We start from the raw sequence: 14,918 nt of genomic DNA, 5'->3' as shown, positions 1-14,918 counted from the left end.
TATGGATTGTTTCTTCAGATAAGAAATAATTTTTATGTACTGTGCCAAGAATTTCAGCCTTAGCGCAAGGCTGGAAGACTCGGTGTTGGATCAGAATACAGTAACAGATGCATTTTCAACACACTAAATTCTACAAAATAAATTTCAAGTTAAGCTGAGCCCTTGTAAAAGTTTTAGTTCAGAGTTTTTTACCTTTTGTCCCAGTACGAAGAGCTAGATACACTTGTTAAAGCATCAGTGGTATCCCATCTTGATGATGCTACCATCTGTATCTTGTGGCGTGTGTCTGTGAAGGTGAGCAGTACAGAAAGAACTGAAACTTCAGGATAGTGTTTGAGAAATAAGTATTGAAATATTCACAGATGAGGAGAGAACAGATGCTCTTTTGTGTCAACTGGATTTCATTGCTTGTTAAGATGTTGTTTTGACAGATGTTTAAAGAAAAAAACAGTACTCTCTATGAAGGCTGTCAAGTATACTTGTCCACCTGTTAGTTTTATTTTCATCCTTCACTTTGACTTCCAGAAAGTGCTGTATGGCTCTTCTGCACTTTTCTATGACGTGCTTTGCTTTTTATGCATGATCCTTATTTAACACCTTTTTTCTGTCGGTGAATGAATAGACCTATAGACTATAATGGAAAGCTTTCTGTGAGTTAGAGATTTGAGACCCATGATGTCTTACAGGACTGGACTTTCTATAAAGTGTAGATTTCTTGAAATTCCAAGAAGGTAATTTCACAGTGCTTCATAAAAAGGGGAGAAAATCATTTCTAACTGCTGAGTACCTGTTTTCTTTCTCCCTCATGAAATCTAATCTTACCTCATCAAGTTCTTGGCACATTTCAAGATTTTCCTGCTATTCTGGTAGTCTTGCAGCCATTTTTTTTCTTTATATTTATACTTTTCAGCTTATACATTTTTATACTTTTCAGCTTATACTTTTCAGCTCTAATCTCTTCTTTTTAAAGTGTTCAGGCTGGTATTGATTAAAATGTCTGTAATGCAGAAGCTAAGCGTGCCCATAAGTTTCTGTAATTATTTTTTTAAAACATTGAAAAGGAAGATTGTCAGATGTTTTCCTCTCATGATGGGACATTACTTGATGGAACGTTAGAGCAAAGTCTAAATTTTTTCAGAATCAGAAAATACTTGTTTTACATGTATTCCCACAGCCCTACTGAGATTTTTTTGTGTCTTTTTAACTGTGTGTTGGGAGAGAAGCTGTGAGATTCCTTTTTACTGAGGACTCCTATTTTCAGCATGGTGAGGGGGGGATGTGGAAATCCCCTGTCAAAAAGCATTTGTCCAAGGAACTGGCTGCCATTGAAGGCTAACAAAGACATTTGTGTTAGAGAATTGTGCAATGTGCATGCTACTGACTGTACATCTCCTGTGAAAAGTGTGTAGAGCTGTTTTTGATGCTCATGCAAATGGGTATGTTCAGTAACACACAGTCGGGTACCATATGAACTAGTTAGGATCCAGAGCAGCCACAGGGAAAATCTCTGTAGGCTGGTATCATCTAGCTCTGTTTTAGTGCTCCTGACTAGACTTAACGAACTCAAATCCCACATGTGGTGGGATGCTTTGATCCTCAAAGTCCGCTGCCCTCTGCAGAGCATCTGAGATCTGGGACTGGACAGTAGGGAGCCCATGAGAACTTGCAAATCTTCTGAGCTCCTCATACTTCCCTCTTAGTGATAGAGAAGGATAAAACTTATTTGCCAGCTCAGTAGATGGCATAAGAGCTAGGTGGTATGGTGCTCTCCTGCAATGCCATACTTCCACATCCAGATAAATACTGTAAGTATGGTTGAAGGTAGTTTTTTTGGTTTGGGTTTTTTTTTTAAATTTTTGTGCTTACAAAACCACATCTGTAATGAGTGTTAATTGGTTGGAAGTAAGAGAAAGGAATCAATATTTTACTGTTTTGTGGCTGCTCTGCCTGGCTATTTGGATTCCTTTGAGCTTTGTTTATTTAAAGGCTTGTTGTTCTGCTAAGATACGATTACAGCCTATTCAGCTAAACTAGTACAGGCCAGGACCCAGTTAAACACCTTATGAAGTGATATTTATAAATAAAAAGAATCATTTTCTTTACCATGCCCTCTTTTATTTAAATGAGCCAACTCAGGAGGATCTTCTTTTGTTGTTGTCGTTGTCGTCGTTGTCATCTGTCTTTTTTGTTTTTTCCTGTGTTTTATTCAATGCCTGTCTTGAGGCTTAACCCCTGCCTTGGGTACTGCCATTAGTGACCCTTCATGGATAAGGCTGCCATGATTCAGAATGGACCGTGACTTGTTTGTGTGATTGAGAGCTGTGCTCTGGTGTGACCGCTACTCTCTGCTCCTCCTCCCCCCTTTCCCCAATTCCCTGTCATGCACACATTCTCTAGGTCCAAATGAAACACAATTAGGGCTTTGTTCTCCTAGACCTCTGTGATATCTGGCATCACATCACTAGAGAAACCCTCAAAAAACAAGTTTGCTGGAATGCATCTGAGTTGAGTGACTAAAATGGGTGTTTGATCTGGTGGCATTGCCTACTTTGTAGAGCCAAAGCACCATGCATCTTAAGGCAGGAGTTCAGTGCCCTTACTTTGGCCGTTTACTACATAAGGCGGAAGATGAGGTTCTTGACAGGTGGCAGAAAAAGCTGCTGGTGCTCCTGTTTGAGCTCATGATTCCCTTCTCTGCACAGCACATGCTCAGTCTGTGAGGAGGTTTTACTAGTCTCTCCTGAAACTGCCAGGCCCTCTCTCTGCTGCATCCTTAGCCCACTTAATGCTTGCAGTTAACAACCTGATCTGCCTGTGTGCTGTGTTCATTTTAATCAGACTTACTTTGTCCAAGCTAGTAGTGTAACTGCTTTGTCTCCTGGCCGGTGGAATGGTTGTCATGATATTTAGACTGCTTGAAATGCCGCGCAGCAGAGGCTGACTCTCTAGGCTTTTTACTATTCTAATGGCATTGGAATGATGCATCAGGTTTGCTGAGCGCAGGTTGCCTGATTGCACATGAGTGTTGTTCTTTTAGGGTCTTAAAAAACAGAATTACATGTGAGATTAATAGCTGGGCTCATGAATTACCTGAGCAGTTCTCAGGATTTAAAGAGCTCCCTGGGTTCTGAATAAATCCATGGGCATTGATGCTACTTGCCTTTCCACAGACATACAAATTTCATGCATCATGTAGGTCTGCAAGGTCTTAATTTGGAAAATCTTACCAAACTTTTCCTTTTGGGTGGTTGGTTGTATGACAAGGAAGATTCCCCCCCCCCCCCAACCATAGGAAAGTCAAATTTCCATGGAAAATAAAAGGTGTAACTGTTCACAGATAAAAGGTTTTATTCTCCACCTGTTTACTAGGACGGACTTTGGAGACATTGTTTTGTGACCAGGTAATTGTTCGGGACAATTCCGCTTACTGGAGAAAGACTGTTAAATAGCTGTTACAGCATGCCATTTAAGTTTGATCAGGGCAATCACTGCTATTGCCTTTATGTCTGGTATTAATGTATCTATACTACACTTAAATGTAGCAATGTAGAAAAGGTATAAACTTTCCCTTCATTTAAGAAAACTCACTCCTTGAAGCAGTGTTTTATCATATTTTAACAAAACTCTTTTGCCACTTCTAGTATGATGCTAGCGTTGTCATGGTTCATAGCAAACCATCCAGACTAGATAGAATATGTGATACAGCCGCGCTGCCTCTCCCTGCAGAGGCTACAGAATCTCACATACTCGGAGACAGACTCATGTGGAGCTGGGTACTGTGTCCCACAAAGTGCACTTGGCTGCTTTTATAACTGGTTTTAAAAAAAACTAGTGTTGATAGTTTGTTCTAAGTAGGATTTAAAGTTGCCAACAGATGAATGAGAAGAGTACAGATTTTGAGGTTACCTGACTGTCCTTGTGAATGCTGCTTGCTGTGCTTTACATAAACATGCAGACTGGAGCAGTGATGGACACCATTCTTTCTCTTCCCTTAGCAAAAAACTTCATGTATACCCATCATCTATTCCCATTGCTATTATGACTCTCTTGGAAGCCGAAATTGTGACCTAAATAAATATTCTGTAGAAGAGAAATAAATACTCTGTAAACCTTTTTGTCCCATATGGGTGCATAGACATCTTTTTCTTCTGAAGCTTTTGCTTTTCTAGGTGTCCCAATTCCAGGCATTCTGATATTATTTTTTGTCTCTAGCATCGCTTCTTCCCTTATCCTCCCATTTCCTTGTCCCTGAGCTGCTTCTGCGCAGTAACAGAAGTGCAGTCTTTTTACTTAGAGTAGAATTAGTCTTTCATCCAGTTTTTGGTTAGTAAGGATTCATTCAGTGGATACAGAGATTATGCAGAGATTTTGTAAAGGGAAAAAAAAAAACTTTTCTGTTTGCATTGGAAAAGAAAGCTTTTGTTGAATTTTCTTAATGATGGTTAGGCTTTTGTATTTAACTCATCTCCTGCAAGTCTGGTGCATCCCAGATCACTTCACCAAAATGTTGTTTCATGCTTCGTCCTGGCATTTTCTGCATTACTCCAGGGAAACAAAAATCTCTCTTCTATTTAGAGTTACTGAACATCCAAATGTTTGGTGTTGAGAGTTCTCTTTATCTGTAGTGAGTGACAGGCTCTGACTTCTGCATCCTCTTCTTTCGATATTTTATGATGTGTTATTGTAGCTGTCTGACAGCAGTTCTCTCTGCTTCTTGCTTTGTTTTCAATTTCATTTCTAATCTGAGTTAGCCAAACTGACTTCCAGAAGGCTGATTTAGTCTTATTCTGCTTGCAAGCGATGAAGAACACCCAATAAGGTACTTCCTGTGGGTATCATAAGACAACACTGTTTACTCAGCCTGGCGAAGCTGAGCTTGTGGGTTTGTCCAGGTAAGTTGCTGAATCCCTGTTTGAGAAGAGTTCTGGATCTGTCTTGGTCCTGTGCAGTTCTGTCATCTCTCCAGGTGTCCTCAGTCCTGCAATATTTTAGAGTTTATGTTGCCCCTATCAAAAACCCAGTGACCTGTTCTTTTATTACTGCTGTGACAATACATACTCTGCTCATGACTCTTACTAATTTGAAAACCACAGGTTGCAATTTCCTTTAACTACTAACTGCTACTAGTTTAATCTTTTTGTACAGACCTCCTTGGAGTTTAAAACTCCTGGGATGGGGATCTATTATTATTTGTTCCTTGTGGTGAGGAAAAAGCCATCTGTCAATAAAACACTCATCCAGAAGGCATGTAACTTATAATAAAAACCCGCCCTCCCATCCTCCTTCCCTGCAGAGTTGGGGATTGTATGTTTTCTACCCTCTGTTCAGAAAGAAGGACCCGGTTATTGGCAGCAGTAGGGGGGCTGCTATGTTTATCAAGGCCAAGTGAGCATGGCCTCTTGGTAAGATGGCTTAATGGATTTAGATCGCTAGACTAGGCCAGTTTGTGGCAGACATTCACTGGGAGCATGGATAATTAGAGTTTGAGAGTAAGTATCACTGGTAAATAATTTTCTTTGCAGAGTGCATGATTTATGACTTTCTCTGTTTAAAGTGTGTTTGGTTTATATTTCTGCTTTATTTTGATGATCAGCTCTAATATTAAACATTTTGTGTTTATTTTGCAGGAGCTATTGGTTACATGGGAACAAGTGCCTTTGTTCGTAAAATCTACACTAATGTGAAAATTGACTAAGGAAATAAGAAAATTGAACTATGGATCAGTTTCTGTTTTCATGGGGATGAACTTGCACAGCAAAAAGCGCAAGAAGAGATTTGGGTTTTAACACTGGGCACTATATGGGTCTCCGTTTTGTGGATGGCTTAAGTAACATCTATTTCATTGATCCTAGGTTCTTACTGACTGCTTTCTCCAACTGTTCACAGCAAATGCTTGGATTATATGCAGTAGGCATTACTACAGTACGTGGCTAATCTTCCCAAAAAAAGAAAAAAAACTAGCTCATTAAAGATGAATAGACTAGCTCTCTTCAGTGAAGAGGACAAACGGTTTATTTAAAGCATTTGTTCCATTCAATAAAAAGAGGGAAACTTGGCTGCTAAAACTACTTGATTAGTAGTCTTCCTGGTACTTAACATTTCTAAATTATGTAAAAATGCTGTTCCAGAAAGATTACTTTTCTGATTTTTACTGCCATTGTCAGGATAAGGAGGTATGTTTTATATTTTGACTCCAGGTGCTTTTTGGTTTATTTGCAATATCAACTATACCCTACACTCATTTGTTTAAAAAAGTAATTTAAAAATATATTAAAAAAAACCCCACATGCATGTAATATATCAGCTATCATTCTAGTTGGACCAACTTCCCTTTATTTATCTTTAAAATAATCCAGCTACATCTTAAATCCATCCAAAGAAAATAGTCTGAAAACAGGATGTGTTCTCTGCAATGCAATTTACTGTACAGTTAGAAAGCAAAATCTTAAATGAAGAGGATTTTGTTTTTAATAAACATTGAGGTCTAGATTAAAACAAAATGAACATTTTAACTGAATGTCTAAAGTGATTCTCCTTTTTTCCAAGTTAGTCTTGGGGTTTTTTTGTTTTGTTTTTTTTTGTTTGGGTTTGAATGAAGGTTTTCCTTTAGACATTATACAGGGGTAATAAATGTATATAACATTAAATAATGTAACTTAGGCGTAGATCCCAAATGTATTTGGATGTACAGATTTACTACAGAGTACTTTTCTGATGATTCGGTGTACAAATGTGTGAATTGGGTGGCTTTTTACATCTTGCCTGCCATTGCATGAAAAGTTGGGGTTTCTTCACAATGTGTGTATGTCATGCTCTTCTGTTCTGTTTCTTTTCTGAAGCTCTTACAGGAATTAAATTTGTAATTTAGAACATTTTAATTTTTGTTAATCCTATCTGGACACTTGTGTAACATCAAAAGCAGTTGCTTTAGAGTGTTCAGAAAACTAAAATAAACTTTTCGGACAAAAATGTTCTGATTGTGAAAATAGATGAGTTTGCAGTTGAAAACGTCTGTTTAAAAAGGCAATACTCGAGTTTGCTTACAACTGTATTGTACAGTACAGCTCCAAAGTGGATGACAGCCAAAAACAGGTTGCTCTTGGCTGAGCTGTTAGTGGAGAAATCTTGTTCCTTGATCCAGCTAGTGTACTGAGGAAAAATGGAGGTAAGCACAGACTAAAATGAATGGGCAAATAAAAGTTAAGTCTAAGACAGATGAGTGTTAATTATGCACTGTGCTTAGCTAGAAAGATTCTAAATGTGTTTCTGTAACAGATTTAAGATCCAGTCGGCTTGAGACTTTTTTGGCATCTGCCATGTAGGGATGCTTTCATCAGTGTGGCTGTTTGCAATAGAGCCCTGCCCCAGAAAAGACAACTTGCTGAATTTAAGAAATGAACGAAGTATTTGTACTGGTTAGCACTGTACTGCCGCTATATAGAAAGTACTGATAATGCAGTGGCTAAGATGTGAAACAGTTCTGCTTCTTGGGGGCTGCGGGGGGGAAACTAAGGTTACAGGTAATATTGGGAAACAGTACATCCTGTATATGACTTGTACAAAATATTTGAGCTTTCAGCTGTGATTCTCTTGGCCAATTTAACCAATCTGTCAGAAAAGAATTGAGTTTTGCTTCAAGTGAGTGGTCGGTGTCTGTGGCTGAATGTTCTGCCATTTAAGAGGAGATAACTCTTCTTTTACAGTACAGGCTGATTTTAAGATGGGCTCATAAACTGGGTCAACAGTTAGTTTTCCTTTGTGTCAAAGCATGGAGACTTTGAGTTTTGTACTTGTTCTTGCTAGTGCACACAGCTGTGGGAAGCCCTCTTTTCATCCATGTTCTTCTAAATCTGAAGTGAGAAGCCATTATCTCCACACAATAAATACATTAAGTACTCCTCTGAGATACAAGTTTTTTAAAGGGAATATTTTGATAATGGGTCTGTTTCTCTATTTAGAGCACTGCTATGTGATTAGTCTATCAGAAATGTCACTAAACCATTTGTGAATTTCATTTAATCACTTTTTAATGCCACAGAATGGTGGGCTGCCTACTTGCTTTCTCTATCCTCTGGCATTGTTAGCTTTTGCATATCCAGATAGGATTGTGTAGCTTTTAAAGTGACATTGAAAAGATACTTATAGCACAGCCATTGCTTTTGTTTCTGCAAGGACGTTCCTCTGAAGAAGTACTGTGTGTTTAAATAATTGACATTTTTATACTTCTACCCTAGCGCATGAATAAGCTGGGGTTTTGCTTTGTTTTTCGTCTTCCTTTCAGCCTTTGAAGGAGTGCAAAATGTGACCAGTTTTGAACAGCTTTTCCTTATGGTTGCTGTTTGAGGCAAGGCTATTTATTTGTCCCCAAAAAACTGTGGATATATTTTGAACCATCTTGCTTAAAAGAATTTGGAAGCGCTCTTCTTAGATGATGTAGTCCTTCCTCTTTTATGGAAGAAATAAAGATCTTTCAGCCAACACTCCTCTTTCCATTGTTGTTTCTTAGGAGTTTGTGGTTCTCGAATTAAAGCTTTTTGATAACTTTTCAGTTGGCCATTCAGTGCTTCTCTTCCTATTTCTGGTACAGAGGCCAGAGAATTCAATAAATAGTTCTGTAGCAGTAGCCAGTCTTGAGCAAATGCTTTAGATGAATGCAATTGTGAATCTATTAAACTGAGGCAGAGTGCCTATAGAAAGCAGCTCTGGTACATTCTGTATGAGAAGTGGTGAACACTGGATTGGAGATAATGAGGGCTGCAAATAAACATTACATTATGCTCTCTTTTTGATGTCTGAATGCTTCGAAGCAACAGTAGCTGTTAATTCCTGTCCAAATTTACCTTCCAGGGTATGTAGAGGGTACACACAAGACAAACTGTTTTCTATACAATAGTGTAGGTGTAATTTTTTAGATAGCTTTTTACCTGAAACTTGCACATACTGTTGAATTACATTTTTGGTGCTCAACCGGGTTAAAATTGATAGCATGCTTATAAAATCTCTGTGCGGTGGCATCCACTAGCTTCTGTAAAGATTTTCATTTTAATTATTACCATTACTGCAGAGGTAACATGGAAATGATAAAGCTGAATTTTGCTCTGGCTTTAGCACTAATATCTAGCCAAATTTATCTGCCCAGTGAAGTATGTGTAGGCAGCTTTACTGAAGACAGCAAAATTGCCCAACTGTGACTGAGTCAGTAATTAGTCCACTGGAATGCATCGGAAAAGCATAAGCCCAGAAAAAAAAACAAGCCTCCTCCCCAGCCTGTGGACTGCAGCTGGAAGAAAAGTGCAAGTAAAATGAATAGCTGGATCTAGAATAGTTGGATCTAGAGTCACTGGAAGGGTCCATCTGTCTTGAATTCTTTGTGCAGCTTGGGGTTCATTGTAAGAGTCAGTGGGAGCTATAGGTTAGACAAGGATTCCATCTCCTGGATCCACTCTTGTCATGTTCTAGCTAAATCCACTGTGGTAGCAGCAGCCTTGCTATGGCTATTAATACTACAGCTGAACCAGAAGAGGCAGCAATCTGAAACAAATCTCTCTCAACAGCATTAAGATTTAAGTCACAAAAGCCACTGCTGTTGTTAGAGCTCTGGAATAAACCCACACTTTAAAACTTAAAAGCAACATTATTTATGGCTTGCATTCCTAAGGAGCATCCTTTCTCCAAAAAAAATGTTTTGGTTCCATTCCTTTTCCAAATGCAGAAGTATAGAAATTAATCTTGCAAAAGAACATTTCCTTTTTGATAAAATCAGAGAAAATTCTCCCAATATTCTGAGGAGACATCTGCATGCAAATTCTACAAGTAGCGCTAGTGTTCTTCACATCTGGCAGTTTTATCCAGGAGGTGGTTTCAGTTTGGAGGAAAGGGTGTTAAAGAAATTACTTTTATGACTAGATAAGTGATTCTGAAACTCTTCAATTTTTGGGTTGTGGCATATGGGGGGGGGGGGGAAGATGTGAGAACCCATGAATCTGGGAAGCTTACTGCAGTTCCAATGAATTAAAGCAGTTCTTGGAGAGAATCACTTTAAAGGGCAGAAACTCAACTGGGAAAAGGATAAGAAAAAGTTGTCCAGTTCTGCAAGATATCATCATATGGTTTTATCTGATAGCCTAGCCTATTTCAAAGGCGAGACTCTGGAGACAAATTTGCAGTTAAGGTATCACTTCCCCTCAGCCCCAAATTGATTAAGGCCTTTTCATTTTCATCAGTGTATTAACCATCGAGCAAGGCTTTTGCAATAAATTGCAAAGGTTCATCTATCGTGAGCAAGGGGGAAGTTGTTAGTTGTTAACAAGCATTTTTGGCTTGTGGGAAGGTTAATTTTCTAACTGATTCCTAGTGACACAATACAGAACTATATGTCAAATAGATCTGGAGGTTCTACTGTGTTGGGGCTTCATTTCTCATGGAAAACAAACTTTCTTCACATTCTAGACTGAAGATTTCATTCAAGACCTTGGGATTGGAGCTTTCCAAAACATACCAACTATTCAAGTTTATACTTCTTCAGATTGCTTTGCATGACAAATGCAAAAATGCAGAAATGCATGCATTTTTAGAATTCTGAGTTTGTGTAATACCTGATCAAACAGAACTGTCACTCTAGTATTTTTTTTCTATTACAGAATAGCCCTAACTTAAAAATAAGCTTTCTTCTAATATTGTTAGGCCTGTTGAGCTGTATGACACAGCAGTTAAAATAGGCTATCTTAATAGAATCCAGTTCACCAAAATGTACACTTAAGACCTGTAGACTTGAAATGCTGTGCTGGGTCTGGACCAAAAAGTTGAATCACTAGTAGTTCTGCTAACAAACTGACCAAACTAGAAAAAAATGCTATGATGAGGAAGAGCACTAAGGGAAATTTTTCTGAAGGCTTAGAGTGGCAAACTGTTACTTAGCTCTCAAAACCTTTCACAAACTATGGTAACTGTTTCTGAGAAGCTTCCAAACATGACTGAGAACATCATTCAGTACCAAACTTGAGGAAGCTTTTGTTTGTGGATGATCATGCTTCTGTTTCCTGAAGGTTTGTCTCAGAAATTTCTGGATTTTTGTAGTGAACTAAAGCATTAGACAAGGTATGTATGTTTTCTGGCCTACTAAAGACATAACACTCCCTTTGAGTTCATTTTGTGCAATTTTTCATTCTGAGTCACTACAGCCTTGGTTTAGCCATATCACTTTGCTGAGAAAATCATATATCCTACTTGTTGGATTGTGTATTCCTAGCTTAGCATAAGGCTTTTCTTGCTTTGGTTCAGAGGACTGCTGCAAGAATGGGATGGAAACTTTCTCCTCGTTTTCCCCTCTAATGTCTGGCTAGAAGTTGGCAGGTGAACCAGTGAGCATTGTCTACTATTTGTATTAAAAAAAATCTGACAGTCTTACAGAGACAGGCACCCATTCACGTGCAAGAGTTGGAGATGATGCTCTGTCAAGTGGCTGTCTTCTAATACAATATTGAAGAGATGCAGTTTGGTGACCTAAGGTCTGCACTTTGACTCTGCAAAGTTGTTTTAAGTAGTAATTTGAATCCCTTATCTGGAAGTTGGTTTTGCTGAGATCTTTTTTTCTGTTTTTCTATCAGAATGATTACAATGCAAACGCTGCTGCATTGTCTGAACCTGAAATGGACTACATTTTTTATACATGATATATATAGCTAAATAATGGAAAAGGAAATGACTATTCCAGGTTTTAGTGATCTAAAGCATTACATGCAAGATAAACCAGATTTAAAATACTGTTTGCCTCATGAGATGAAATATCTGTGTGTTCTATACGATAGCCAGGTGCATGATGCGGAAGAATATATTTCACAGATATATCCATGTACACAAATCTGGTGCTGAAACAACAATGGGGAAACTTCTCTAGGGCAGTTCTCCATGAAGCAGTACCTAGACTTTTTTTGACTAATTCATTAAATTCTAACTACTGTTGTGAATCACTCTGAATTCAGGTAGCATACACTGTCACTCAGTAAAGGATTCCTTGCAGGTTAACAGGTAAGTGGAACCATCCCATCTTTGTCTGATAGCAGAGGCGTTGGGAAATGCTGTTACTTTACAGATTCATCCCTTTGGGGAAGGAGAAAAAAAAGGTTACTTAACACAGAAGTTTTTCTATGGCGAAACATGCACCATTCTTTGGAAAGACCAATGGATGCATTTTTCAGAATTCTGAACTCAACAGCTGTGTTTCCAAAGGCGTTTTGTGCCTTTCTGTTTAGCCTTGCAGCAGAGATCACCAAAAACACTTGCTTTGCTCAACAATTTCCAAACAGGCCAGACTCCTGTATGAGCTCTGAAAATGGATTTTAAGTGAATTAACGAAATATCAGCTTCACATACCTCCAGGTTGGGAACCTGTGATCAAGTCACAATTCGTACTTCCAAATTTGAGAGGTCTTTCCCCCAACTCACAGCTTGTTTTTGAGTACAACTCAAAAATACCACACAAGGTAAAGTAGATTGCTTTTCCTCACATAATTTAAAGGTTGCAGTAATGAAAGAGCAATATTGTTTGGTGGGTGGGGGTTTTTTTGTGTGTGTGGTTTTTTTTGTTTGTTTTGTTTTTGTTTTTTTAGATGGAATAACTTAAAATCCTGCCTGTTACTTCTCTGGTGACCTGGAAGGAATTTTCCAAACATCAGTTACCTATTGCTAGGTTGCTGAAGAAGTGTTGCTACTTGTATATACCAGGACTACGTTTTTAAGTTTGTTGATTTGTTAATGCACATATGAATGTGCCTGTGATTGCAGTGAGCTATCTTTACAGCAGATTTAAGAACCCTCAGAACACATTTAAGCACAGATGTGTCAGCTCCTTTAAAGATTTTGGGCAGTGAATCATTTTAACTTAAGTGTTAATCCCAAGAACAACAAAAACAGTACACCCAAACCCCACTAACCTCTTGCAGCAGTGGCAAGAAATGGGTTATAGAAGGAAGGACAGAAGAGATAGCAGGGATCAGTAATGATTCGTTCATACTGATTTCATTTGTCACCTGTATTTGTCAATGACACTGGTCAAACTCGGCTGAAAGAAGTGCCCTAGGAGGGGCAAACTCTAGAAGTGGCAAGCAGAGTCTAGAACAATAGATTGCTGGGTAAAACCACGTGGAAGAAAAGGGCCAGAGGAAATAAGGTAAAAGTAAGGGGCTTTGTCAGGGTGGGGAAACCCATAAAGGTGTTAGCAGAGCCTTTGAGACAGTGTCATGAAGCAGAGAGAAAAATGGTGCCTGTGCAGTGTGCCCAGCAGTGCCAGTAGGAAGTGCTGCATAGTACATTGGGTTAAAGTTACAGCAGTGGTTGTTTTCTGCCAAAAAGGGGGCAATGAAATAGGAGGCAATGAAATAAGTCTTAGCAGAAGTGCGAGGTACTGGAAATGTAGAGGGAAGAGAAGAGAAAATGCTATGGATGCAGAGATGTGCTCCATCTGCCCTTGTGATGGTAGTAAAAATGAAGGTAGAAAAATCTTTGCGTGTTTGGGAAGCTGAGACCAGGAAAGGAAGTCTCAGCTTGTAAACCTGGAGAAAGCTGAGGACTCAGCAGTGGGGCAGGCTCCAAAGCGGTGGTGCTTTAGTCACTTTGTTATAAGATTTGATGGTCCCAGGAGCTGGCAAGCAGTAAGAAGCAGGTCTTGTGGAAGAATAGCACACTTGTGTGTATATTCTGGCCTCAGGACATGTGTGCAGGATTATTCCATCAGCGATAAGTAGTTTCTGCATAGCTTTGCTCATGGATGCCGTTCAGAAGAGCTGCGTGCATACTTGCTCAGTGAGGCTTGAAAAGACAGCAGATTTTGTTTGCATATGTTTTGGGTGGGGAGGGGGAAGGGATAGCAGGGAGATTCTGCCTGGAAAAGTCTCCCTTTGACAGCAATGGATATAGATTGTTTTGCTTCCAGTTTTTAACTGTTACTGTCAGGATTTGCACTGCCTGTGTGAAACTTCACTGACTGTTTTAGCAGCTCATATTTAAAAACTCTTATGAAAGTATCTTTTCTTTTTTTTTCTTTTATGTTCCTTATTTCCACTGATGGGACACCTGCCTATCAAGATGACATGAACTAATCTTTTTCTCAATACTGAGAAGAAGAAGCCATTACTCTGCACATGCTGCTTTGGATGCTGCTTGCAGAATGGCATGATCTGGGACTCTGTCAGCATTTCTAGAAAGGTCAAGTTGCTCTCTTGCTAGGGAATGGACTTCCAGGAGGAGAGTTTGCTGTAGTGGGGGAGCTTTTTCATTTGTGTGTAGATAGTAGTAATAAACTGCTTTGAACTCCCTCATGGGCTCATTCTAATTGCACAACCACATTTTGTTCCCTTCCCCCTCTTTCCAAGCTGCAGGATGTCCTCTTGAATAGCTGCATCTACAGTACACCTTCTATCTGCAGAACAGCTCCTGCTCCCCAGCGTAGGTTGCCATCCTGGAGGAGATTATCAAACAATTTCCTTGTGGTCAAAAGACTTTGTTCTTAGTGGGTGACAGCCCAAATCTCCACACTGCTGAAAAGTGCACTGCTCGCTCTGCTGATCCATGGTGTTAATCAGAGAAGCTGTTTACTCACCCTTTTGAAGTGTCCAAGACTTTATTTTCCTACTTCCCACACCATCAGTGAAAGAGAATAATGCTGCCAGGACCTTCTCTATGAAGAAGAGAGAAAGGTGCAGCTAGTGCTTTTATTTCATGGGAATCAGGAGTTCTTCTGAAGCACAGAGGAGAATCAGGCTTTCCTTTTAAGGTAACTCTAACTCTTAGGCTCTGCTCTTTGACAAAGTCAGAAAGTAGCAGGCTAATACAGAAAGAGTAAGGGTTGTTAGCAGGTATATGAGCAGTATAAAACTCAGGAAATGGGGGTGGGGAGGTCTAGGTATTTTACTAAGTTTATT

At 39.2% G+C, this 14,918-nt stretch overlaps 1 protein-coding gene across 1 annotated transcript in view; it reads left to right on the top strand.

The window, feature by feature from the left end:
* The window catches only part of TM9SF3 (transmembrane 9 superfamily member 3), a 57,470-nt gene extending 48,990 nt beyond the window's left edge, over positions 1 to 8,480 (top strand). The window contains exon 15 of the mRNA XM_067299963.1: positions 5,628 to 8,480. Within this exon, the coding sequence (XP_067156064.1) occupies positions 5,628 to 5,695 (68 nt within the window). The 3' untranslated portion in view covers positions 5,696 to 8,480. The remainder of the gene's footprint in view (positions 1 to 5,627) is intronic.
* The last annotated feature ends 6,438 nt before the right edge of the window (positions 8,481 to 14,918 follow it).

This window comes from Apteryx mantelli, chromosome 7, assembly GCF_036417845.1.
Source record: "Apteryx mantelli isolate bAptMan1 chromosome 7, bAptMan1.hap1, whole genome shotgun sequence".
In the NCBI taxonomy this organism is placed as follows: domain Eukaryota; kingdom Metazoa; phylum Chordata; class Aves; order Apterygiformes; family Apterygidae; genus Apteryx; species Apteryx mantelli.
Note: the sequence above shows the minus strand (reverse complement) of the source record. Positions and strands in the feature narration are given on the sequence as shown.